The sequence below is a fragment of the Sphaeramia orbicularis genome, chromosome 24 (genome assembly GCF_902148855.1).
Source record: "Sphaeramia orbicularis chromosome 24, fSphaOr1.1, whole genome shotgun sequence".
In the NCBI taxonomy this organism is placed as follows: domain Eukaryota; kingdom Metazoa; phylum Chordata; class Actinopteri; order Kurtiformes; family Apogonidae; genus Sphaeramia; species Sphaeramia orbicularis.
The window spans coordinates 34184252-34212182 of record NC_043979.1 but is presented as its reverse complement, the minus strand read 5'-3'; the positions used below and the strand labels follow the sequence as shown (position 1 = coordinate 34212182).

The 27931-nt window shown below is 37.5% G+C and overlaps 1 protein-coding gene across 1 annotated transcript; it reads right to left on the bottom strand.

Moving 5' to 3' along the window:
- Positions 1–165: 165 nt before the first annotated feature.
- LOC115414830 (macoilin-1) lies at positions 166–27931 on the bottom strand. Its single transcript, XM_030128176.1, has 12 exons — positions 27881–27931; positions 27680–27832; positions 26138–26279; positions 23068–23194; positions 22608–22731; positions 17769–17947; positions 16018–16477; positions 14730–14888; positions 10008–10178; positions 6592–6718; positions 5731–5905; positions 166–1863 (listed from the first exon to the last, which is right to left on the bottom strand). Exons 2-12 carry the CDS (start codon positions 27754–27756, stop codon positions 1673–1675), a joined length of 1932 nt encoding a protein of 643 aa, XP_029984036.1. The 5' UTR covers positions 27757–27832; positions 27881–27931; the 3' UTR covers positions 166–1672.

The following is a 27931-nucleotide window of genomic DNA, read 5'->3' as shown; positions in this document are numbered from 1 at the left end:
TATTGGAATGACAGTCAATTAAAGTTCGCTTTCTGACGGAACATTACTGTGTTTTGACCCTATTTCTACCTAAATATTTCTTTTTTCAATTTTCCTGTCAATAAATGTAGTTCTAACTGGATTCTTCGTCGAGCTTCAATGAAATAACGCACACAGACGCACAAATGCAACAAATTTCAAGTATTTATACAAAACCTTTAGATCCATACACTGGGAACACGCTCTCAATCCTTAGAGCATCAGTGTTTGAAATTATCATTTGATCAAAATTTTTAAGAAATTGTAGCCCTTGTACAAATATATTCATGTACATACCGTAAGTCACAATGTGTGCTCGAATAACAGTTGGATAAAACACATTTCATGCTGACAAACACATTATGCCGTACAAAATTACAGCAGTATAATAAAAGTACAGCAAGACTAAAAAATATTTTTTGATATAAAACACCCTAGAAACACACTCTAAATAAAAAGCTACCAAAATGGCGACATCCACTTCATGAGTGTTTTTCAGCTGCGTGGGTATTTTTCAATTCTGTACATCGTGAGATTAAAAAAAGAACGAAAAACAAAAAAAAACTACAAAAACAGTACATAGCACTTCAATTCAAACACATTACTCTTTAACATTAATTTAGAGTTTTACTTCCCAAGTTGAAAGTAATGTATATAGGCACAGTAATTAAATTCAGAAACCAGGTTTGGTCAAAATCATTCCAAGTTATTCACAACTCCGCTTGAGCTCATGGAAAAAATCTGGAGCCACTAAAGTCAGTGTCAATTTCCTCTCACTTCTTTCACTTCAGTTTGCTGTGAGAGTCACCTGTTATTCAATCAGGTCCACGAACGTCACACAAACTGTTCCCTAAAAAAACTCCAAAGTGGCATCTTCTGACAAAAAATCTGCTGAGCCCACAGGGTTTATCTGAACTTCTCAATAATCACATTTCTAATCCACTATTTACAGGCACAGACATTAACATGTTTAGTGTTTGCATACTTGCCTGAAAAGTTTCAAACATGGCCGATTCTGAAGAGAGACAATTGTAAATGAATCGTTCTTCGCTTGCAAGTGGAACTTAATAAATAGAGCAGAGAGATTTATGCGTAATATGCGCCGATTACCTCTTTCATATGAACATTTTAAGACAAAATTCTTGCCAAGAGATCTTTAAAAAAAATTAGACTGAATGAAATCTTGCCAAAATCAGCTTTACTGACCCGACAACAGGTCTGGAAATCACCTGATGTCAGTAAACGCCTCGTTAATATCAACTCATCTGGGCCGAAGAGTCAAACGGGGCAGAACATTTGGGTTGAATTGGTTTCCAGAAACTTTTTTTTTTTTTTTAATTTTCCTCCTTCCTTCCCTTGTTTTTTCCAGCACCAGATGATCATAATGTACAGGAATGTTGTGCTTTTACTGGAGCATCCTGACTTGGCCTCTGCAGCTCGGCGTCGGATGCCAAATTTCTCACCCTCGATGTGGGAGGAAACAGGAAATGTTCAGAATAACATTAGCACCAACAGTGCGGCAAAAGGCATCCGGCTTGTGGAGGCTCGTCTTGTTTCGCTCATGGCTGGAAGAAGATGTCGTGTAGCTCGTTTCCATTAGCTCCTCCTACTTTGTATTTGACGCTGGAGGTGCGATCAGGTGACGTGGTGTCCGTTACTTCTTCAGACACTGGTACATGAGCGCTCGTGGATTCAGGACGTAACGCTCGGAGGTGAGGAGTTTGGTGAGATACTGCGGCACCGGGGGCCGAGGGGCCATGTAGGAAACCCCGGGACTGACCGCCATCACTTCGGCGATCTTCTGCTTCATCTCACTGATCTCCCTGTCCTGCTTCATCAGCTTATCTGTGCACGCAAACAAACACAAGCAACAAGGCCATATTTCAATTAAACTTTTAAGTTCCCTAAAATAAGAAGCAACCCACTGTGGAAATACAGTCACAAAATTCATTTTAAAAGAGTGATATTTAGCTTTTTTTTAAATGGAATTATGCTTTTTTTTTTTTTTTTTTTTAAATATCTTTGCATTTCACAAAAGAAAATCATCCAGATACAGTAGCAGTGGTGTGGTCCAGGGTATACGGGGGTATACGGCGTACAGTTGTCCCTCACTATAACGTGGTTCACCTTTCGCGGCCTTGCTGTTTTGCGGATTTTTTTTGTGTAATTTTGCATACATTTTTTTTACAGCGTATGAACGTGCATTGTGTTCTGCATCCTGATTGGCTAAGGGAGAACCCGCGCATTGTGTTCTGCACCCTGATTGGCTAAGGGACTGTAACTGTATCTGTTTACCCGTTGGATGTATGTTTGTCCCTTGGTTGTTTATTGTAAAGCGTCTTTGAGAACTTAGAAAAGCGCTATATAAAACCGATGTATTATTATTATTATTTTATTATTAAACCATTGTCAGTCGGTCTCCTCCGTGCCGTGTCTCCTGTACAGTACAGAATGCGTTCAGCTTGCCAAATTTACATGAATGTTCGATCGCTAGCAGTGTGACTCTGAAGTGCTGTATGTTTGCAAGTTTTCTCCTCGACAAAACCCACAATGTCGACGAAACTTTCTGCGCCGACAAAGGCACCTGCGGTTGCACCCAAAAGGCAGAGGAAGATGCTAACCCTTGCACAAAAAGTTGGACTTCTGGACATGCTGAAGGAAGGTAGAAGTTACGCAGCTGTATAATACTGTACTTATTTTTTAAAATCTATGTAGGTTTGAACTGTGAGAGTGTTTAAACAAGAGAGAAACGTGAGAAAATATTAATGCCTGTCTGAGAAAAGTGTTTAAAGTGTGTGGTGAGGGGTTTTACAGCCTTAAAACATGTATAATAATTGTAAAAAATAAAGCTGACTACTTCGCGGATTTTGCCTATTGGGGGTTATTTTTAGAACGTAAACGAGGAACCACTGTATACCCACTTATTTTTCAGTCAGTATCGCCTATACCCACTTCTAAAGCCCCCTGATGCGCATCATTCAGTAGTATCTGAGCCAAATTGCTCATTTTTTCCCCTAGGATGGTGAAGCCATGACCCGCCCTACTCTGCCTCTAATTGGTCAGTACTTGGCACCTTCACTGATTAGATTGGTTAACTTTAGGCATGAAGACTGAGGAGCCAATCAGAGGCAGGGAGTTCATCGGAAATCTTGACCTTATATGTGCAAATGTTGTGATGTAACTAGTTATAGATGCAACTAATTAATCAGGAATTAAAACAGGTTGTAGAAATCCACTCGGTTTTTGCCAAAATGAATATAAAGACAGCTTTGCAGCACCTGGAGAGTTCAAATTCAAACTTTATGAACTACTAGGGTCCAAATACACAAATAAATGAACCACAGACTAGTAAGAGTGGGTTTAGCAAAATATGACCCCTTTAAAATGATACAAGTGTAAAATGATTTCTGGCCACATGGTGGAGCTGTTGAGCAGAGCTACACTAAACTGAGTCAGATCTGCTTTTGTGATACTGTGATAAATCCAGTGTTTAAAGTAATTTTCTCAAGTTCTGAACTTAACTACTACTTTGAGGTATTTTACTAGAATATTTTCCATTGTATGCAGCTTTATACTTCAACTCCAAGACATCACAGGGGCAAATATTGTACATGATAAGATAAGATAAGATAGTAATATTAAAAGTAAGGATTAACAGTTGTTCTTTTTTTTAATGTGTGTACAAATATAAGACAATATGTAAAGTAATGAAGAGCAAAATATGAACCTATTTACAAGTTTTGGTGTTTGCCATCCTTGGTCAGGAAGGGGGAAAACACAACACCAGATTATTTTATGTTTTATAAGATTGTCCTATCAGATTCTCCTGTGGTCTGAGGTGTGTTAAGAGTGAATTTGTCCCGATAATCGGCTCTGAAACAGGTCGGGCCTGACAATCGTAAATATTAAACTTGTTCAATATTTATGAGCAGAACAGAGTCCTGCACGGGTCCACTTTTCCAAACCTGCACCCGCCCATACCCATGTACATTAGACCGGCAACCTGACCCGACCCGTGATTAAACACATTGTCTACACAGTAACTCACTTTTAAGGGCTTCATTTTTGCCTAAAATGCATGCCATCATTAAATCTCTAGTATGTGCTGCTCAATGACATCTGTGGGCAGATGTAAACAGATGTGAAGCTCACTTCAAAATAAAACAACCCACAAGTGGATCAGCCATGGTGAAATTAGATGATCATCATCATTAAATGTCCTGCAAATTATTTTCATCCACGAATTTTTATTTTTTCACTTCCTTGCCCGCTACCCACCCACACTTTTTGTTTTTTTTTACCTCCGCCAAGGAGGTTATGTTTTTGTCAGTGCTGGTTTGTCTGTTTGTCTGTCTGTGCAAGATAACTCAAAAAGTTATGGACAGAATTGGGTGAAAATTTCAGGAAATGTTGACACTGGCACAAGGAAGAAATGATTACATTTTGGTGGTGATCGGGGGTGGGGGTGGAGGGGCCACTGATCTGCCTTGGCAGAGGTCTGCGCTCTACGAGTGCTTTTCTAGAAAAGACAGCGCAGACCTTTGCCAAGGCAGATCAGTGCCCCCCCACCCCCACCCCCGATCACCACCAAAATGTAATCATTTCTTCCTTGTGCCAGTGTCAACATCTCCTGAAATTTTCATCCAAATCCGGGGCACTGATCTGCCTTGGCGGAGGTCTGCGCTCTCCGCGTGCTTCTAGTGTTTTTGTTTGTTTGTTTTTGTTTTTTTTTTTTTGTTTTTTTTTTTTTGGGGGGGGGGGGGGGGTACCTGACCCGACCCAACCCGATGCAGGACTCTGCTCCCGTGTCACGCTATGTTTCTTCTTCTTCGTTTTTGTTAGATCACGTTTGATCATGTGAGATTTCTGGCTTGGAGGACTCGATTCTACAGGATGTATCAAAAAAACTATACATTTTGAAAAATTACCCCCAGTTCTGCATTTGATAATTTTTGGAATTTTCTTTTATGGGCGTCAGTAGGTAGGGGATTGGTGGATATTTGTCCAAATTTACAGACCCTGGTTTTCACGCATGAGTGAGCAGAGGTTAACCCTAACCCTAACTTGTCCTGTCCTCAGTGACATTTTCAGGCCTAAACAAGTTGAATTAACTTTGAAAGGCAGGAACAGCTGCCATGGGTAAAGAAATGAAAATGACATGGTGGCCAAAGTGTTAATGCTGTAACCTTGCAATGTTGTGGAAAACAAGATGGATGCCCATTGTCCCCTCCCATGACCTTTGATTGGATTTAAATCCCACCGCTACTTGGCGCAAACCAGTTTTAACTTGGATTGCACAATTTGCCCCTGCTCACTCATGCATGAAAACCTGGGTCTGTAAATTTGGACAAATATCCACCAATCCTCTACCTACCAACGTCCATAAAAGAAAATTCCAAAAATGATCAAATGCGGAACTGGGGGTAATTTTTCAAACTGTATAGTTTTTTGATACACCCCGTAGATCGGTGGTGGAACAGAATCGTTATGTGTGTGGTGTGTTGAGATACTCGGAGCACACCACACATCACACACAGTACGATCAAAACTGTTCAATGCCTGATTTTTTGTCTTCATGTGTGGGGTCTGTAACATAAAAATCTCTTCATATTTAGAAAATCCTTATGTGTGTACCCCACTTAAGAGGATCTAATACTTCTACCAGTGACTAAATATCCAAACTACATGTCGTGTTCATAAAAAGAGGCAAACCTTGAGCGATTTCCAGCTGCCTGCGAGCGTCTCCCAGAGCCGAGAACAGGTCCAGTTTGATGCGAGTCTCAGCGCTCAGGTTGTACTCCAGATGCTGAGCTTTCTCCTGCATGGCTGACAGAGTGGACAGCAGCATGTCCGTCTCTTTCTCCACACAGCGGTACTTTCCCAAAGCCTGAATCGGAGAACGTGTCGACATTAACAACAGCTGGAGCAGAAAACAACCCTGTGACTTTATGATGTGACCACACTTTGGTTCCCCAAGTTCCTTTTTTATATGTCAGAATCAATTGTTTTGGTGATAATGATGTTTTGTTGGTTATTTTAGTGAACTATGGGAACCAAAGTGTCACAGAGAAAACACACATGGATGATGAAATGGCCAGCCGATCAAAAAACATAACTTGTATTTACTCTGAAGAGTCATTTTCAGTGAGCTCACCTGTGCTGTCAGATGGTTTTTTTTTCATTGTAATGTAATGTTTTTATGACAGATCTGGCTTCTGCATGCTTCATGTAGAGTTCCACTTAGATGAAATTAAATACCACACAGTACAACAATGTGCACATTACAACCTGATGTCAGACAAAAAGAACCATACAAAAATACTGCATATCCATGTGATGACGATATGTCGACTGCAGGCCAAAAAACCAAACGGGGAAAAAAAAAAAAAAAAAAAAAGATGCTTTGTTTTTGCCATGTTATAAACTTTCTTACAGACACAAAACATTACAGACAAAAATCAGAAATGACAACGCAAACAGTAAAAACTACCACATGACCAAACTGAGGACGACCAAGTACTGGACCACTTCAGACTCACAGACACTTCATTCCCAAATAGAGTAAAAGAATACCTCAACATCACTCTCTAGATCTACCACACGACTCTCTTTCACTTGATACTCCAGCTGTAGTTGTTTGTACTCTGTCTCTAGATCTTTAACTCTTTTCCTTAACATTTGGGTTTCAGAGTGTTCCTGCCTGGTGTAGGAGATGGAAAAGATAAGAGTTTTTGAGCGGTAAGAGAGTAGGTTTACATCAAAATGAAGACCAGTTCACACAGAAGGAAACATGACATTTCATTTCACAGAATTGGTCCAAACTAGTGATGGGTCGTTTCTCTTAAGAGTCAGATCCCCAATGTTTCCCCCTGTCACTGCTCAGCTCTCTTGCTCTCAGTGTCTTAGCACGGCTCACTGTAGAACTTTGTTTTGATTGGTCACATGTCCATATCCTCACATCATGGTTCCTACAGGTTTCTTCAAGTTAAATTTAAATTCAAGTTAACCCTTTCATGCATGAATTACTAGAACCTTAGTCAAGATTTTTTTCCTGACTGTTCTTATTCATTTTTAGACATGAAAAAAAGAATAAGATTGAGAATTTTTTTATAAACTATTTTTCATGGAGTTATAAAAATGTCCACTCAGCTAGACAACATGTGTTTAATTTCTGAAGCAAAGAAACATGTATTTAAAGTGCAATATCAGAAAGTGATATACTGTGTGAAAACTATGAAATAACATTTTTAATGCTGCTAATTTGATGTTTTCTCACATTTTAACATACTCTGAGACTAGTTACTATTCATTTCATGGAGATAATATGCAAAGAAACCATTTTTGTTTAAGAAAACCGTTAATTACAGTCTAATAACAACTAACAATTGATTTACACTAAAACATGTTAGTGCAGATCAGATTCATCAAGAATAGCAAAGATACAGTTATGGTATGAATTACAGTGTTTGGGATGATGCATAAGCGTCCACTGTGTTGGCTGATATGGAACTAAAACAACCAAATCCATAAATATATAAGAGGACAGCTGTAGAATAACTGTCCACTATAGAAACCACTATGCATTTATGCAAAGGGTTAACCCTTTCATGCATGAATTATGAGAACCTTCATCAAGTTTTTTTTCCTGATTGTTTTTATTCCTTTTTAGGCATGAAAAAACACTGTTATTGAAATTTAATTTTTTTATGAACATATTTTTCATGGATTAACAAAAATATCCACTCAGCTGGACACCATGCGTTTAATTTTTGAAGCAAAGAAACATGCATGTGTGAAAACTATGAAATAAATGTTTTTTTAATGTCGCTAATCTGATCTTTTCTCACATTTTAACATACTGTAATAGTAGTTATTACTCACTCAAATAATATTCAAAAAAACAACAAAACACAACAACTTTTTTTTTTTAACTGTTAATTACAGTCTAATAACAATTAGCAATTGATTTACATTCAAATATGTTGCTACAGATCAGGTTTCTCAAGAGCTGCAAAGTTACAGTAACAGTATGAACTGCAGTGTATTATGGGATGGTGCATAAGTATCCACTGTGTTGGTTGATATGGAACTAAAACAACAAAACCCATGAATATACAAGAGAACAGCTGGAGAATAACTGTCCTCTGCAGTGACCGCTATACATGAAAGGGTTAAAGCAGTGATATTTTGCTTTTTACCTCCACCAAGGAGGTTATGTTTTTGCCAGGGTTTGTTTGTTTGTTTGTTTGTTTGTTTGTTTGTTTGTCTGTCTGTCTGTTTGTCTGTCCGTTAGTGTGCAACATAACTCAAAAAGTTATGGACAGATTTTGATGAAATTTTCAGGGTTTGTTGGAAATGGGATAAGGAAGAAATGATTAAATTTTGGTGGTGATCGGGGGGGCCCATTTCCAACAAACCCTGAAAATTTCATCAAAATCTGTCCATAACTTTTGAGTTATGTTCCACATTAACGGACAGACAAACAGACAGACAGACAGACAAACAAACAAACAAACAAACAAACAAACCCTGGCAAAAACATAACCTCCTTGGCGTGGGGGGGGCCCACAGGGGGGGCCACTGATCAGCCTTGGCAGAGGTCTGCGCTCTCCGAGTGCTTCTAGTTTAAATGGAATTATGCATTTTAAAACATTTCCCTGTGGTCTACATTACAGTGGCCGACAAGGGCCAAATACATTGCAATTTCCTTTGCTGATGTTTTCTTGCTTTGCATTGTTTCTTTATTTGCAGAGCATTTGATGGTTATGCATTTGTTTTTGTTTCTTGGTGCGCATTTTTTCACTTGCACCACATTCCTCTTTTTGTACCTCTTTTAGACTTGTGTTTGAGTTTGTGAATTTGTATTGTTTCTGTATTTGCAGTGGTTTTCATTTAACTGAGATGCATTGGGCTGTTGCAGTGTGTTTGGCCCTTGTTGGCCACCGTAGTACATAAACTGTAAATGCTATGTTTGGGTCTGAATTCTCCATTAATTCAACTCCACAGGTCCTTCTTCAACCCTGTTTCTGAGTAATGACACCAGAAAGGTTGTTTTGAGCTCTGGCCCTTTAAATGCAAATGAGCCACTTCACACCCCACCCCCTCCAGGTTGTTGACCATGCTGCTCTGTCCTGTTTCTCCATACTTGGAGAAATGTTCATCGGAAGTCTTGACCTTATATGTGCAAATGTCATGACATAACTAGTTATAGACGCAACAAATTAAGCAGGAATTAAAACAGGTTGTAGAAATCCACCTGGAGGGTTCAAATTCAAACTTTATGAACTATTAGGGTCCAAATACACAAATAAATGTACCAAAGACTAATAAAAGTGGGTTTAGCAAAATATGACCCCTTTAAGATCCCTATCACATGTGATTGGCAACATGGCTGCCATGCTGCCAATCACATGTGAGGATATGGATCATTAAATGTGTCTGCAGTTTAAAGACGTTGGAAATAACAGAGCAATGTTCCTTCACTGCAAGAGCAGGTTCAACCACAAACAGACACATCAGAACAGTTTGGTTCTGTTTTTAGGTCTGATCCTGTTCTGGTTCTGTTCTGTGGATTTGTTGGCAGTGTTTTGTTAATTTGTTTATGTGCAATTAAAAGTTTTATTAAAATATTAAACAAAAGTAAGAATTTTTATGTGACAGAATAAATGCATTTATAAGGCTTCTCATAAAAACACTGAATGCCAAAGGGTTTATTAACATGTAAACCATTCATAATTGCTAGGTTAGGCTAAAATATTAGGTTACAATTGATAGTAAATTAAAAGCTATTTGGGAGCCAAAAGAGCCGGCTCTTCTTTGGGATCTGAGCCAAAATAGCGAACTTCCCATCACTAGTCCAAACATCATCATAAAACTTAAGTTCTACACATTAAAAAGAGTAAAAAGCGTTTCACTTTGATGCAGATTCAGATTTACTTTCCAAGCACAAATCCACTTTAAAAACACCAGCGTTAGGTGTTATTTTTTACCTGTTTGTTAGACTCCGTGCTGTACTCGCCGCCTCCTCCAGTTTCTGCGCCTGAAGCTCAGCCAAATGCTTCTCGATGGAGAGTCTGGCCTCTGTCTCTGCTCTGGTTTTCTTCTCCAGCATCGCACTGGTCTGTTTGTCCCTCTGCTTGGTTTTGCTCAGACACAGAATCCTAATGGAACAGCAATAAACACTTGAAATAACATGCAAAATAATAAATAAATGGATTATTGCGACATCTAAACAGGCTTGTCTGAGATTAACTTCAGCAGGCGTCAAAAATAGACGTAAGAGCCTGAATGTGTCTCTTGGTCCGTGTAGTTGTTGAGTCACCAGGGAGCGAAAAACTGGAGCATGTCTTATCAAAACTTTGCATAACATGCTCAACTCAAACAGGATTTAAAGCCCGCAGCTGCTGGATGGAGCTTTGATGTGGTAAATATAAATGTGCGTGTTCATGTTTGATCAGATGGACGGCCCCGTCTTCACATTTCTAATCTGATTCTGCTCAGAGTAACTCATTTAAGTTTTTCCATTAATAAAAATGAGGTGTCACATTTTGTGGACTGGTTCAGTAAATAAGAGAACATCATACGACATAAAGTACATGTTCAGATTACAGGTTATCTGATGGGTTGAGGAAGGCACATTTGTGACTTTTAAAGACTTTTTTCAAGGTGCCTTTGGTCAAATTTGGACCTTATATTCACATCGTTATTTCCGTGAACCAGTCTTACCAATATTTCAACAATACTGAGCAAAAACGTAAACACTCCACGTACATTATTTGTGTAACTCGAGATGCACGGCCCAAAACGAGCTCAAGATGTTTTAGAATTGTTAGACATGGTTAATTCTCTTGACTTATAAACAAACTTTGTGTCCATCTCTGTGAGTGAGCACTTGCTCAGTGGTGTAGTGATTCCACCCACAACACAGGTGTAGCATGTCCAGATGCTGCTCAAACAGCATTAACAGTATTCAGACCCTCCTTATACTGGGGACAATAAAAGGACACCTCAAAATGTTATATTTCCTCAGATGTCACCATGCCACAGATTTAACAAATCATGTAGGAATGGTTCCGGATAATATCCCATAGCTCTGTGTGGCTCTCAAAGAGGAGTGGAATAACATTCCACAGGCCACAGTTGACAATATTGTCAATTCGATGAGAAGACGATGTGTGTGTTCTTCAATCTTGGGGTCGGGACCCCACGTGGGGTTGCCTGGAATTTCTAGCAATTGATAAAAAACAAAAAATAAAAAACTTACTAATAAAAAATATATGGTGAGTTGACAGAGATAATCTCAGTACATAAAAGACAAACTGTGAGTCTGAAACTAAAGCACTGTGGTTCTGTTTATCTTTCAAATGTTCACTGTGGTCGGTTTCAGATGCTGCAGCTCTTTCATAATTCATAGTTTGAGTTCTTGAATGTTCAGTATTAATTGTCAGCCTTGTAAATCCAAGCTGGACTGACTGTACATAACCTGACCAAGGAAAATCAAATTCTCACTTTGTGCAGTAATCTACACCTGGCTTTTCTGCCTCCGTCCATAATAATATACATTATATAGACTAAATGTCATCTAAAATTAATGTTTATTTGCAACGTAGTATAGCAAAGTATTACATGATCAAAAACAAATTAAAAAAAATAAAAAAAAACAGCTTCTGTTTTGAATGTCTGGGGTTGCCAGAAATTTATGATGTTAAAATGGGGTCACCAGCCAAAAAAGGTTGGGAACCACTGATCTACAGGAAGCCAATGGTGGACACATGAGATATGGAGGTGTGATTTTTTTCAACCGGCCCCCACCGTGTCCACATGAATGTCCCTGAATGCCAGATGCCACTATCATGTTCTAACGGACAATAATCTGTACCACATTGATCAACAGGATAAACTGTGTGCCATTTAATATATTATGCAACACCTATTGCTATTAAAAAGTTAAAATGTCACGTGGTGCGTTTATATTTTTGCTCAGTGTACGTTTAACTCCATTTCCATTTCTCCATGACTAATGTTCATGCTGCTGCTCATACCTGAACCCCTCCAGCCATGAATGACTGTTGGAGGCTTCACTCATTCCCATTTCTGTTATGCTAAAATGTTACATAACATTTATACATTTGGCAGACGCTTTTTTCCAAAGCGACTCACAAGGGGAGGATTAACAATTAAGCTACATAAAGGAACTCTTGAAAAGAAACCACTGGTTAGGAAAAGCAGGGGTTCCAGAAGGGTGAGGGTGCAGAAGTGGAGGCAAGTGCAGAAGGAGATAGAGGAGTGCATGGGGTAGGGAGGTGCAGGAAAGTGCTAGGACAGGAGGTGCTCTGTCAGGGTTTCTGCAGGTATCAGCAAATCTAATTTCATGCTTTTTAATGCTCTTTTTAATGCCACTTTAAATGCATTTAATGCCCATGTTTAACTGCAGATACAGCTTTATATGTAGTTTTATGTCGGTTTATCGTCGACAGGCTTTAATAGGTTCTGAATAATTCCTCCTCCAATCACTTCTGCTGAAACTTGCATTTTCCCATTTTTCCAACAATAGGCAATTAAAGGGTTCCGCCTGTCAATCATCACACTATACTTCTGATCAAAATTACTAAATGCTTACATAATCAAAATACATCATGAATAACAATGGGTTTTTTTTTCCATCAAATTTATTAATTTTTTTAAATGCCTCTGGACATCGAATTTAATAAAAAAAACAAAAAACAAAACAAAACAAAAAAAAACAAGCATCTACAACTTCTGTTATTGATCCAACTCCATGGGTTTTACTGAATCAATGCTGTAGAACACAGGTGTCAAACATGTGGCCTGGGGGCCAAAACCGGCCCGCCAAAGGTTCCAATCTGGCCCGCGGGATGAATTTACAAAGTGCAAAATGCAAAAATTACCTTGAAGTTGTTAACAGTCAAGGGCATCAAACTCAAAAATAACAGCATAATAACCTAGAAATAATGATTCCAAATTTTCTTCTTGGTTTAATGTGAAAAAAATAAAATGACATCATGCCTATAAATAATGGCAACACCAATTTTTTCTCTTTGCAAATTGCAAAGAACATTAAATTCTGATATCCTTTAACACTAAAATGTCAATAACCTGAACAAATATGAACGACCTGGAATGTCTAAAGAAAAATAAGTGCAATTTTAACAATATTCTGCCTGTTTTGTGCCTTGGTAGATCTGATCTGTAATGCAAATGTAAGTTGAGGCAGAATATTGATAAAATTGTACTTCTTCAGAAATTTCGTTTTTTTCCAGTTATTCACATCTTTTTTGTTTTGGATAGAAATAGCTTCATCATCTAATGTTACTTTTTGCACAAAAAATTTGGAGTTGTCATTATTTGTAGACTATTCTGTTATTATTTTACTGTTCCGGCCCACTGGAGATCAAATTGGGCTGAATATGGCCCCTGACAGAAAATGAGTTTGACACCCCTGTTGTAGAAGATCACGGTGTTTCCATGGTAACTATGGAGCCTCTGAACGTCCAAATGGGTCATATGTGATGACCATGAAAAGATGATAAATTGCATTTTACACCAATTATTTACATGTATTGATAGGATTAATGGATCAACAGGTATAAAACATTACAGATGAGTAGATCCTGTTGGTTGTCTGTGACTGTTTGAGTCTGGGTTAAAATTACAATTGTTCTTGGCCTTTTATTGGGCAAGTGACTATTTTTGGTAATTTCCTCAAATGTTAAATATGGGGCCAATCCCATGACTCAGTGAGGCGCAGAAGCATGTTGGTTTTTTATAACACTATACAGTAATTCAGACAGATTTTATAGACATTCTGAAACTGTAAATAGTGAATATGAGTGATTTTTGTCAGTTCTTGACTTTATAACAGTTGTTTTATTTCATGTGTTTAGTTTTTAGCAAGTGCTGCTCAGATGTTTTAAGGCAAGAGGAGACAGATGACGATGTCTAATAACACACTAAGGTTAAAAATTTGAATTTCAGAGTATTTCAATGAGTACCCTATAAAAGGTTAACTCTCTACCTCTAGATTAATGAAATGTTCTGATCATAAAGAAGAGTTTAAAACCACAAACAAACATCTGGTTTCTTCAACCTTCATTCAGGCCAAAAATCAGACTTCAAAAAGGAAAGAAATCTGCTGTATTAACATTTCGATCAATAGTATGCAAATGTCTGCAGCTGTCCTATTGATCCAAGCCTCATATTAGCCAAATGCAAAGCAAGATTATTTATATTAGCTGTCTAGGTAAATAATATCCGAATAAATCTGCAGGCAAAGACAGTGGGTGGATGTGAGAGAATGGGTGTTAATGTGGAGATAATTATATAACACTTCTAATATTTACTGAAATAAAAACAGCACGTTCATCCCCCTTCCAATCCTCACTAAAAAAAAAAAAAAAAGACACATGAGAAAATATTTTGGATTGTATTTAAGATGTGACGCTGCAAAATTCAACAGATAACCAAACACTACATGCTCTAAATGTGAGTAATACCAATAATAAAAATAAACCAAGTTGTCTTTTGGAGGATTAAAACGTCTACTGTCATGCCTGATGCTTTCACAGCTCCATTTCTGCTCCAGTTTATCCACGTCTTGCCTCGTATGTATTTATAGACCGGTGTAATGTGTAAAGTAGCCCATAGGAGGAGCCAAAGAGGAGCTTTTCCCAGAGGATGTGGCGTTCACTTACTTGCTCTGGAGCAGCATGTTGGACTGTCTGAGCAGGGACACCTCGGGTCTTAGGCTCCGTTCGCTGTTTGTCAGATTACAAATGTGACTTCTCAGCTCCTGTTCGCTCTGCCTGCTTGTCTGCAACTCGCCTTTCAGCCTCCTCAGCTCCTGCTCCAGCCTGAAGCGGAAAACAGCCTGAGTGACAAATGTGTTTCGGCACCAATTTGACATTTTAAGCCACGGGTGTCAAAATAATTTTATTTTAGGGGGGCACATACAGACCAATTGGATCCCAAATGTGTCAGACCAGGAAAAAAATAGTATCATAATAACCTTTAAATAATGACAGCTACAAAGCTTTTGCTTAAGTGTAAATAAGTTAAATGACATGAAACTGTCCTTTTGCAAAAAAATGTGAATAACCTGAACAAATATGAACAACCTGAAATGTTTTAATAGAAGTCAGTGCAGTTTTAACAATATTAGGCCTGTTATTAAATGTTTTGTACCTTTGTAGATCCACTGTGATCTGTAAGTTCTAATATACATTTAAATAGAATAGAATAGAATAGAATAGAATAGAATAGAATAGAACAAAACCTAATAGAAGAGAGCAGAATAGATTAGAACAGAAAAGCACCTAATAGAACAGAGCAGAACAGAACAGAACAGAATAGAACAGTAGAATAGAATACAACAGAACAGAATAGAACAAAATAGAATAGAATAAAATAGAACAGAATACAATAGAACAGAACAGAACCTAATAGAACAGAACCTAAAAGAACAGAACCTAATAGAACAGCATAGAACAGAATAGAACAGAACATAATAGAACAGAGCAGAATAGAATAGAATAGAACAGAATACAACAGAACAGAATAGAACAAAATAGACTAGACTAGACTAGACTAGAATAGAATAGCCTTCATTGTCATTGGGTATACAATGAAATTAGTAGTGCTGCTCCAGTCAGTGCAACAATTTAAAAAAAAAAAACTTCAGAAAATAAGAATAGAACGAATGTAAAACTACAAAAACTAAAAATAAGATAAAAAAAAAAACAATATGAAATTTTACAAATGATAAGTTGAGACATAATATTGTTAAAATTACACTGAAGTTTCTTAAGAAATTTCAAGGGATAGTTTGTGAAGGTAAACATTTTCATTACGTAATTTTACTTTTTTCACTGTGAAACATAAAGGAGGTATCAGAGTTGACATTATTTGTAGGTTATTATGTTGTTATTTTACTGGTCTGACCCACTCGAGGTCGGTCACATTGGGCTGTACGTGACTTCTTACTTGTTCATCTGCTCCATGTGGTGGTTCTGAGCAGCTGCAGCGCTCCTGTCCGTCATGTCCCGGTTGGGGCTGACCGTTTTTGAGCTGGACCTCTGTTTTTTCTCCGTCCTGCCCGGAGGTGGTGAAGGAGTATTTGGGCTGCCTCTGCGGGTCTTTGGCGAGGAGGTCTTGGCTGGCCGCGTGGCTTTGCTTCCCTGCTCCTCCTGAGGTAGATTATCCGGGGTCATGGAGGGTTCAGGTCCTCCCGCCCCGCTGTGGAGCTGATCTCTGGACTCGACCACACTGGGTTTGGATGAAGGCGGTCGCCGGTTGGAGTCAGACGACCTGACCTCCTGCGACCCCCGCTCTGCTGCTCTGTCCTCACTGTGAATCTGGAGGCAGTCGATGGTATGGGCCTCGTCATGAGCCACCAACTGACACTGGTACTGGCTGAACTCAGGCTTTATCTTCCACTTTGAATCTGAAATAAAAACAGGCTGATACTTATTCAGTCATCTACAACTGTTTCTACAATAGTAAAGGAATGCTCACTGCATTTTGATATATTTGTACATTTTTTTCTTTTTTGGTGAATTCTTCATGTCTGCTGGTTTGGTCCCTCCATCTGAAACATAACTGGTGAGTTAACAACTTAAAAAATGCAGCCCCCCTCTGGGGCAGTCCAGATTTGAGCCGGACTCCATTTTACGGAGTATTGGAGTAAGGTGGAGAAACACCAGCAGTCATGTGTTTCGCATGGGCACACAGTTTAAGTCAGAGCAAAGCGAAAAGAGTACCCGGTGTATAAATTATAAAGATGTCTGACGTGGTAAATTCATTAACTGAAATTAAATGTGGTTTTTGAGAATTACTGTTACTGGCGTGTTCAATAAGAGAAACAAAGATGCAAATGTTAGTTCACATGTCCACCATTATCTAATATAAGACTATTATATTCTGTCTATATCAGTGTTCTTATTTCATATATCGGCCAGTATATCGGTTATCAACTGATATATCAGATATTGGATATCTGCTTTTTTTTAGCCCCCAATATCGGCATCGGCCTCAAAAATCCCATATTGGTCGGGCTCTACTTTAAATACAGCACTTTTACTTGTAGTAGATGATTTTCAAAATTTGATACCAGTACTTTTACTTAAAGCCAAAGTATATAACATTTTCTTTTAAAAAATAGATTAATTCATAATAATTCTCTTCAATCACCCCCTTTTTTTGCTGTATGTCAGATATTTTAGGGTGTCAGGTTTTAACAATGTAAACACAAAGTGATATCTGTTTTCCAGCACTTTTGGCAAACCGCACACATATACTCACCGACCTTTCAGACCTGTCAACAATACACACAGCAGAAATAGGGAAACATGCTTTGGCTACAGGACTTAGCAAAAGTAGACATGTGTTTGTGTTTTCTGGAATATAACTGCTGTGACAGAATCAAGAAATAGTGTTTTATTTTCATATTTCATGACTTTTTTTCTCAATCTTCAGTAAAGGATTTGCATACGCCACCAATGCATGTCAACAGCTTATTCTTTATGTGCATTTTATTCAAATTAAGCTTAAAAACAGCATCATGTTCTATTCTATCACCACCAGTTTTACTTGTATGCATCATTCTTAAACATTAAATGATCTCAAAGTGCTGCTGGCGAAAAGACAAATGACTACATATATTGAAAACCTGCAGATTGTGAGAATGCTAAAGTACCCAGATTAAATAAATGGGTGGTGTAGGTGCACAGACTTACTGCTGCTGCCATCTGTGCCGGTCTTGGGGTAAACCTGCAGGCCTGGAGGGAGGGAGTGCTGCAGCAGGTGCATGTGGAAGTCATTCTCACTCTGCACTGCTTTCTGTATGCGCAGCTTAAAAATGTTGGTGAAGTAGCAGGTGGCATCAAACCCCAGATATACCACAGGATAACCAATGCTGAAGGTAAACACACAGAGAACAAAAAACTGAATATGAGAACTGTATTGGCAAGATATTTTCACAGTCTGGGCCTTCACTTCTTTAACTGGGGCTCAGATGCATCGATATAATACTAATTTCCTTTATTCGGGAACAAATATGAAACAAACATTAGAAACTGTAGAAAAGGAATTGATCAAGTTTCAAAAATGGTTTGACGTCTACTGAAGCTCCTACACTCGAAAACTGAATAACTGTGATCCACGAAATTTTTATGATGGTAAAACTCACATTTTCTTTACGACTTTAACAAGAGAAATTTAAAAAATTGTTGGGCGCCTTGGATTACATATATAACCTTAGCAAATCTGACTTTGACCGAACATAGAGGATGGTACTAACTCTCTCCCCTCAAGTATTTTTTTTTTTTCTGTGCTACTCTTACGTGGTTGCCTTTTGCACCTGAATATCTTAATATTGAACGTACATGTGCACTGTTAGGCTCTTTTTTTTTTCTCTCTCTCTTTGTATTATGACTATGAATGACGCCTTGCCTTGTGTGTATACATATAAGTGTATTTATGCATCTCTTTTTTTATTTATTTATTTATTTTAATTTTTTTTTTTATTAATTTTTTTTTTTTCTTGTCTTGTTTCCTGAAAGTGCGGTTGGTCAAATGTACAGGCTTGTTAATATCATTTTTTACCATCCATTTTTTACATACTTATTTAATTTACTTATACACCCTTTTCTTTTTTTTCTCTCTCTGTCACTCCTCCTTTTAATGATCATTATTGATACCCTTTTTTTTCTTCTTTAAAAAAAAAAGAGAACAGTGTACTTTGTATTGTTGATGCCTTGTATAATATCTAATAAGACTGTTCGCAATAAACATTTGAATTTTTAAAAAAATGGTTTGACGTAAATAAGTTATTATTTAATGAAGATAAAACAAAATTTAGGATTTTTGGTGGTGTTTAGGCAAATTGTGATATAAAACTGAAAATGGGATTGAAATTAAAAGGGTGTATGAAACATGAGTATAAACTCTGTTGGAAACCACAAATAGAATATATCAAATGTAAAATGTCCAAGGCTGTTTGTGATTCTTTATAAAACTCAAGATTTGTTAAACAAGAAATGTTTGCAAATATTGTATTGTTCACTTGTAATATATGTGTGATACTGTGTGGAAACTTGGGGTAATGTGTATAAAATTAACATAGACCCTATAATGAAACTCCAAAAAAAAAAAAAAACTATTAGAGTAATAAATTAAGCTGGCTATTAATCAAGTAATCCATTTTTTGTAGGATCTGGTATGTTAAAATTTTTTGATATTGTGTATTTAAAAACAATGGAAATTATGTTTCGTGCTAAAAGCAAAAGTCTTCTTGTTTGTGTTCAGAAAATTTTTAAGTTAAGGGAAGAAAATTATAATTTTAAGAGGAATGTTTGTGTTTGAAACATGTAAAGCAAGAACAAACGTTAAATATCAGTGTTTCTGTTATTGGTGTCAAACTATGGAACCAATCAAGGGCTATTAAAGTACAATGATCTCCTTCTGTCTGTTATATTAACCCTTTATCATGCAAGTGACTATTTTTGGTAATTTACACAAACATTAAATGTGGGGCCAATCCCATGCCTCAGTGAGGTCCAGAAGCATGTTGGTTTTTCTAACATTATACCGCGATTCAGACAGATTTTATAGACATTTTGAAGCTGTAAATAGTGAATATGAGTGATTTTTGTCAGTTTATGACCATATAACTGTTGTTTTATTTCATGTGTTTACTTTTTAGCAAGTGCTGCTCAGAATATTTTAGGGCAAGAGGAGGGAAACGATGATTTCCAATAACATAAAAAGGTTGAAAATTTTAATTTCAGGGTATTTCGATGAGTGCCCTATAAAGAGTTAAAGGTTGTTTCATAAATTTGAATGAATGAATATATGAAATTCACTTTTATAATGGAGATTTCTCTGTTCCTTGGTGCAAAGGGGGAATAAATAACAACAAAATAAAATAAACAGATATTAGTCGTTATTTCTTTGACCCTCAAATTGCGCAAATATAACTTGCGCATAAAAATGTACCTAATGGAAAAACGACAATTTCGCCAAAAGTCGCATTTTTTGATTAAAAGTTTTTGCGTCGGCAAGAGGTGGTTTTTCAGCCATAGTGCAAATGGTATATCACGCAAAACTGCAATGGAAAGACCTTTTTTTGTAACTAAAGTCAGGTGAATTAAAAAAACTGGATGTTGATGTTCGTTACAACATGCGAAAAAGAAGAAGAAACATGTCGCGGTATGTGTGCACACACCAGGAAACCCAATCATCTTTTAATTTAGTACGAGATAGAGGGGGAATATATAATAATAATGAATATATCTGTAAATCAACACCATATTTATGTTCATCAACATGTTTATGGAATGACTTCTCGTGTCACCTCGCGATAATAAATAAATAAAACATTGCATTTGTGATTTAATGGAAAAACCGACATTACGCACTTCTGTTTTTTCGACAGTTAGTAAATATCGGTAAAGTTTTGCGCAGATGTCCAATGGAAAAGCGACTAGTCTCTCAGCTCAGAATTTCATAGTCAGGTTCATTGAATAAAAAAGAATTTGGTATTAAGTTCCTATGAATGTGATTTTGTAGAGCTTTGATTCCATATACCAGTATCTGAACCAGCTATTTAGTTTTGTAGGTACTCTAAATGACTGAATTATTGAGTCATTTCCTGGAAAACAATAAAGAATTCTGATGACTCATCCTCCACTCAGGAGTCTGAACCAATTCTGAATCCAATGAAACACTTTCTCAAATTCTTACATCCCCTGTGGAGGGATTGCCAATGAGTCACTGAGTCATTACGGGTTGATGTTCCTCAGGTGGAGTTGACATCAGGAGGGGGCAACCTCCCTAAAGTGTGTTTTTTTTTTTTTTTTTAAGAAAAAAATACTCTTGCATTGCCAGACCCATCTTCACACTTTGTTAGTGCTTGCCAGTGCTGGGGATTTGTCTGGCAACTTTGTATTTCTTGAAATCACACTCATTTTGAGCAGGATGCATTGGAAAACAGTGTCAGAGAGAACTTGGTTTTTGGGAATATTTGCATGTGAGGAAGCAAACTGTGGTAATACGAGAGCTAAATCCTTGCAAAAGAAAATGCCACATGAAAAGATGTCTGTCAAAATGTCATGTTCAATGTTTTAAGGAGTAACTCTGAGGTTGAGGAGATTTTAAGAACAGCGCCACTTAGCATAAGGGAGGAGAACGCTGACTGAAATACAGTCGCGGAAAAATTATTAGACCATCAAAAGTCATCAGAAACAATGGTTATTCAATCAAGTACTAACTCCTGTGAGTATCATGTGACTAAAACAGACAGAAGAGTAAACATGGAATGTCTAAAAGCACTGTTTTTGTCAGTACAGTGCCACAGCTACTGATGTAAGAACTAAAGTGATTTTGGTTATTATCAAGAAAACCATGGAAAATGTCTGGATATCAGCTCTGAAATTAAACTCTTATGAGCTATTTTTGTTATCATTATATTTGTCCAAACAAACGTACCTTTAGTTGTACCAGGCATTAAAATGAACAAGAAACTGAAGAAAACAAGGGTGGTCTAACCATTTTTTCCGCAACTGTATTTGTGGTGATGTCCAATTGAATTTTTCTTTACATTTAACCATTCCCAAGGGATTTATCGCCATTTATTATAATTGCATTTTTCAGTGAAAATTTGGTATTTTCCTATATTTAACTCACTGTTCCTAAAAGCTCAGAGTAAAATCCAAAGTTGTTATATCAAAAACAGAGAAAACTGAAGGAAAAGTGACTATTAAGTAAAATATATCATTAAGTGAGCATAAAAATAGTGTCTCTAACCACTTTAATATGTTAAACTATATTTTTTTATTGCTTTTTATGGGTGAATCATATCTGATGATGAAAAGCTGACACACTGTATTCCATGCCACAAGTTTTTTTTTTTGTTTTGTTTTGTTTTTTGTTATATACAGTATGGCTACAGTATGGATCAGCTTATTTCACAAACTCAGACTCATGGAGAATATTATTGTCACCAGTTCAGACTCTACACCCTTTGAGACCTAGAACTGTCAACATCTAATGGTTTAATAATTTTTTCCACGACTGTCGTTGCAAAATGGCTTAAGGATGATTCGAGAATGTGCATCCTGTGAGCCAGACACCATCAAAATATCCAAAAGCCTCTCTGTCTGTTTTTTAAATCCCTTCTTAAAACCCATCTTTTCTCTTTGGCCTTTGAAACCACGTGAGATGTTTGAATGTATTATTTTTATTCAGTTGTTTTATTTGGTATTGTTTTATTGTTCTTATTTGTTGTTGTTTTTAATTGTACAGCTTTTTATGTATTTTATCTATTCTTGCATTGTATTCTTTTATTCAGGTTTTATCTATTCTTCTATATATTTGTTTATTTATTTTTAATCTATTCTTGTATTTTACTCTGTTATTTTAGTTTTTGGGTTTTTTTTTCTGTACAGCACTTTGGTTCACTGTGGTTATTTTAAAGTGCTTTACAAACAAAGTTGGATTGGACTGGATTGGAAAAGCAAATAGCATTTAATTAGCTGTTTCATGAGGGCTAAAAGAAATGTACAAAATAAGCATACCAGTGCGCAGCAAAAAGATGAGACAGATTGGCATGAGAGGTTTTCAGGTCTTTAAGTCGAAGTGATGCCTCTGTGTAAACCAGCAGCAGCCACAGGGACACTGTGGATATACAGATGCCCTTTTCTGTGGAGACATTCATATAAGTAAAGAAGCAACAAACAGGGACTCATCTGAAAACATATGCATTTATCTGCTGGAGGGTCAAATCACAGTAATGTCCCGTCAGACAGCAAACTTTAATCGATTGTCATTCCAACATTTATTTCAGTATAAAGTAGCTCCTTGTTTTGAATAATCCCTTATGGTCCAGCTAAAGCAAAAATGAATTTAAAAGTAAAAATGTGGATAATTTAGCAACACTAATCTGCCAAATTGTCTCTAAAATGTCCCGTCAGAGAGATTTCAAATACCGTGTTTTGACCCTGGAATAAATAGCACAAAAATAAACCGGTTACTCACCTGTGTGCCATATGTAATTGAATAATACATAGGTGCTCGCCACAAAGAACAGCCAGTGCAATGGTACAAAAATTAAGCAAAAGATGTCCAAAGTGAAGGCAGCGCACACAAAAACAACACAAATAACCTGCAACACAAAACAAAGAGTGCATTTGTTTTACTAAGACGCACTGTTCAGAAAATATAAGAAAGGTATTTTTACCTCCGCCAAGTGTAACAGCGGAGGTTATGTTTTCATTTGGGTCTGTCTGTCTGTTAGCAAGATAACTAAAAAAGTTATGGATGGATTTGGATGAAATTTTCAGGAAATGTTGATACTGGCACAAGGAAGAAATTATTATATTTTGGTGGTGATTGGGGGGACAGGGGGATTTTTATGAAATTTTTAGGAAATGTTGATAGTGGCACAAGTAACAAACAAGAAAAGCACTCAGAGAGCGCAGACCACCGCCAAGACGGGTCTGCCCCCCCCCCCATCACCACCAAAATTTAATCATTTCTTCCTTGTGCCAGCATCAATATTTCCTGAAAATTTCATGAAAATCTGTCCATAACTTTTTGACTTATCTTGCTAACAAAAAAACAAACAAACAAACACGCACGCACACACACACACAAAGCAAAGTGATCACAATACCTCCTGGAAGAGGTAATGATTAAATTTTGGTGGTGATGGGGGGGGGGGTGTTGTTTGTTCGTCTGTCTGTTAGCAAGATAACTCAAAAAGTTATGGATGTGTAAAACGTATCCTATGTTAAATGGAAGTTGAATGTGTGACTTTGACTAGTTCTAAAATGTCGGATGGACATCATACATCATGAACCAAAATGGAGAAGAAAAAATGTAATGTTACAAGTTGTTTTGCTTGAAGAATCGTTTATTTTTGCAGATGCATCCTTATTTGTGCTGAACAGTTAGTGTCAGGTTTGGTTCGTGTGTGCTGAACTTGGAGAAAAGGTTAGATTCTAAGAAAAAGATCTTATCTTGCAGCTTTGTGGTAAAAGAGTTAATATTGATTATGAACTAAGGGACTTTCTGTGGTCAAGAATGGCACAAGTGTAAGAACTAGACGTACTTACGGAAACTCTGTGGTTTAACTATGCAGTGTAAGCTAAATTGTTGGTGCAAATGTTAAACCAAGGTGTGACTAACTCAAGTGAATTTTCAAATGGGTTTTTTCTTAGAATTAGCTTACATGGAGTTATTGACATAAGCTGTGACATGTTTTACCCAGCAACAACTGTCAATATGTGAATGTTGAGATTATGAACCAAATATGGAAGTCTTCCAAGTGACTGAAGACTATAAAATGTGATGAAGAAGATTTTCATGTCGATGAGACAGAAGAGACAAAGTCAGAGACGAATAGTGTGTTTGATGCTAGACTAATTGAAAACGGACTTCTTTCTTTTTTTTTATAACTTTTTCTATTATGCCTGAAGCAATAAATCAAGTTTTGTTTTAACTTTTTAAAACCTCAACCCTTCTTTTTGGTGAATTCTTCATTTCTTCTGGTTTGGTCCTTCCATCCGAAACATAACTGGTGAGTTAATTTAAATTACGTGACCCCCCTCTGGGGCAGCCCGGATTTAACCAGACAGCCATTTTTATGGAAGTATTGGAGTAAGGTGGAGAAACACCAGCGGTCATGTGTTTCGCATGGGCACGCAGTTTAAGTCAGAGCAAAGCGAAAAGAGTACCTGGTGTATGAATTATAAAGATATCTGAATTCAATAACTGAAATTAATTGTGGTTTTTGAGATTTACTGTTACTGGCCTGTTCAATAGATGGATTTGGATGAAATTTTCAGGAAATGTTGATACTGGCACAAGGAACAAATGATTAAATTTTGGTGATGATGTGTGTGTGTGTGTGTGGGGGGGGGGGCTGATCTGCCTTGGCGGAGGTCTGTGCTCTCCAGGTGCTTTTCTAGTTACCTTCACCAGGAGGTACTGTGATCACTTTGCTTTGTGTGTTTGCGTGCATGTGTGCGTGCATGTTTGTTTGTTTGTTAGCAAGATAACTCAAAAAGTTATGGACGGATTTTCATAAAATTTTCAGGAAATGTTGATACTGGCACAAGAAAGAAATGATTAAATTTTGGTGGTGATCGGGAGTGGGGGGCCACAGGGACCCACTGATCTGTCTTGGTGGAGGTCTGCGCTCTATGAGTGCTTTTCTTGTTTGTTTGTTTGTTAGCAACTTTACGGGAAAACTATTACAACCATCTTCACCAAATTTTACCCACAGATAGGCCTAGGCCCTGGGATCAACCCATTAAATTTTGGGCCAAGTAGGCCAAAGTTTAAGGTCACAGCAAGGTCACAAAATCTCAGCTTTTCCTATCTCTCATCATTGAGCAATTTTCGAAAAAATTCAGAACAACTCCAATTAGCCTCCAATTTGATCCACCTATAGCTTATAACAATATCTTACATCTGACACAATATTGTCCACATCCACTGTGGAATGTGGACTCTGTGGACATTTCAGTTTAACATTGAAAATCCCATTTACGACACATTTTTCATTTTTAACTCAACTAAAATTTAAAACCTATAAAAATGTATTACCATGTTTGACCACAAATTTTATGAATTGTATGAAATTGTATGAAACAACCTTGAAATTGTTTAATTTAAAAAGAAATAGTCAATCCACACATGCACACCATTCGGGGTGCTTGGTGGAGGTTTGCATTCTCTGAACACTTGTGTTTTCATTGGGGTTTGTCTGTCTCTCTGTTTGTCTGTTAGCAAAATAACTCAAAAAGTTATGGACGGATTTGGATGAAATTCTCAGGAAATGTTGATAGTGGCACAAGGAAGAAATGATGAAATTTTGGTGGTAATTGGGGGGAGGGGGAGATGGGGGGTTGGATTTATATGAAATTTTCAGGAAATGTTGATACTGGCACAAGGTACAAATGATTCAATTTTGGTGGTATTGGGGAGGGGACTGATCTGCCTTGGTGGAGGTCTGCGCTCTCCGAGTGTTTTTCCCAGTCTGAAAATGTCAACAGTCTGATACAAAGTCATCATCTGAATCACACACAGTGGGAGCTCTCACCAGCCCATGGCAGTGGAAAGTGGTGTAGACGCTCCCGAAGAAGAGCCAGCAGGGCCACAGGTACTCCAGTCTGAATTCCAGTATGAAGTCTGCCAGCAGCACCAGTGTCCACATCACCATAAACTTCAGGAAGGTGTACGCACTGGAAAGCACATTTAGAGGCATTTTTATTAAAAAAAAAAAAAAAAAAAAAAAAAAAAAAAAGGCTGTATTTTCAAGCATTAAATAACAGTAAAATGACGTAATCACTTTGGACTGATGTGAAACAAAGTGGTTTTCTTAAAAATCCTGACACACATGTACCCGTCAAATACCATCTTCCACCAGGCACTAACTACAACCCGACACAAGACTTAAAAACCAGATGCAAAGGCCAAACCTATAATTGAGCAGCTGCGTTTTAAAACCCGCAGTCCATCCCTTTAAGCAGACGGGCTCCAGAACAATGACTGCTCTCTCATTCAGTGTTCAGCGTTTTATTAAGAGACCACGAGCCAAACAGGAGCTGTGGTTTTCTCCTTTGTTCTGCCCATCCATAGGCTGCTATCACATCAACCCTTCTTTGTTTGGTAACCATGGCAATATTTCATCTGGAGGAGAGAGGGAGCACCACAGCATCCTTTTACACAAACAACTTCACATCTTTCTTGTAATGTTTCGAATACAGCGCACATGTTTATCAGTCTTACTCTTATTTTCTGACAGATATTAAACTAATAATAATAATGATAATAATAATAATAATAGCAATATTTCACATAAAGAGCAGGGATGGAAGGGAGAACATTCCAGCATCATGCATTCACCTCACAAGTAAAGCTGTGCCTTAATATGTAACTGCCAAAGGTGTATTTTTAAATAACTAATAGGTGTTTTAATTATAACTCCTAAAAACTGAGCATACAATATCATATTATGCATTTTAACACCTGCAAATTCTCCATAAAGAAGGGTATTTTCCCTCTATAATTTGAATGCATTTGTTTAATTTCAGTTTGCACAGTTGATGTAAAGAAATGCACAAATAGAACAAGTGGTTTCTTGCTCCTGTGTGCAAATGTCGATCTGTCTAGACGCTTTTAAATGACATTTTTGCAGGATTTCTTGAAGGTAAAATGGAAAAAAAAAAATTTGATAGAGCATCAGTGTGTTCATTTTTAATTTAATAAAAGAGACAGCGGAATGAGAAGGAGGTCGATGTTAAGTTGCACAGCTTGTTATTTCTGTTTTTCTGTAAACAATGTAGGATGAAGTAACTAGCATAACAGACCTGCGCCCCTGCCTCCGCTTACACCAGGGGGCTTTTTTTTTTTTTTTTTTTTTCTTTTTCTTTTTTTTTTTTTTTTGGAGCCCACCACCGCTCCAGACTTGTGAATATATTATGTAAAAATAAATGGATGAAGTGGTGGGATGAGAGGCAGACAGGTGAGGAGGATGACGACGGCTGAAATGAACACAAAGACGAGCATAACAACAAAAGCAGCCTCCGCCGAGCGCGAGCGGCGGCGGCGGAGGAGGAGGAGCGCGAGCGCAACGCTATACCTTTCAGACAGCTTCTCCGTTATTTTCAGTTTTTTCATTTTCCGTAGCCTGTTCGCGTCCACATAACGTTTCTTCATCTTATGGCTTCTGCTCCCTCCGTGCTGTTGTTTTACACCGCAGCAGCGTGCCAGCGAAGAAGAAGAAGAGACGAGTGGCAGCAGCAGCAGAAGAAGAAGAAGAAAAAGAAGAAGAAGAAGAAGAAGAAGAGATGCGTCTTTGTGGTGGAGGATGTGTCAACCTGCGATGTCTGGG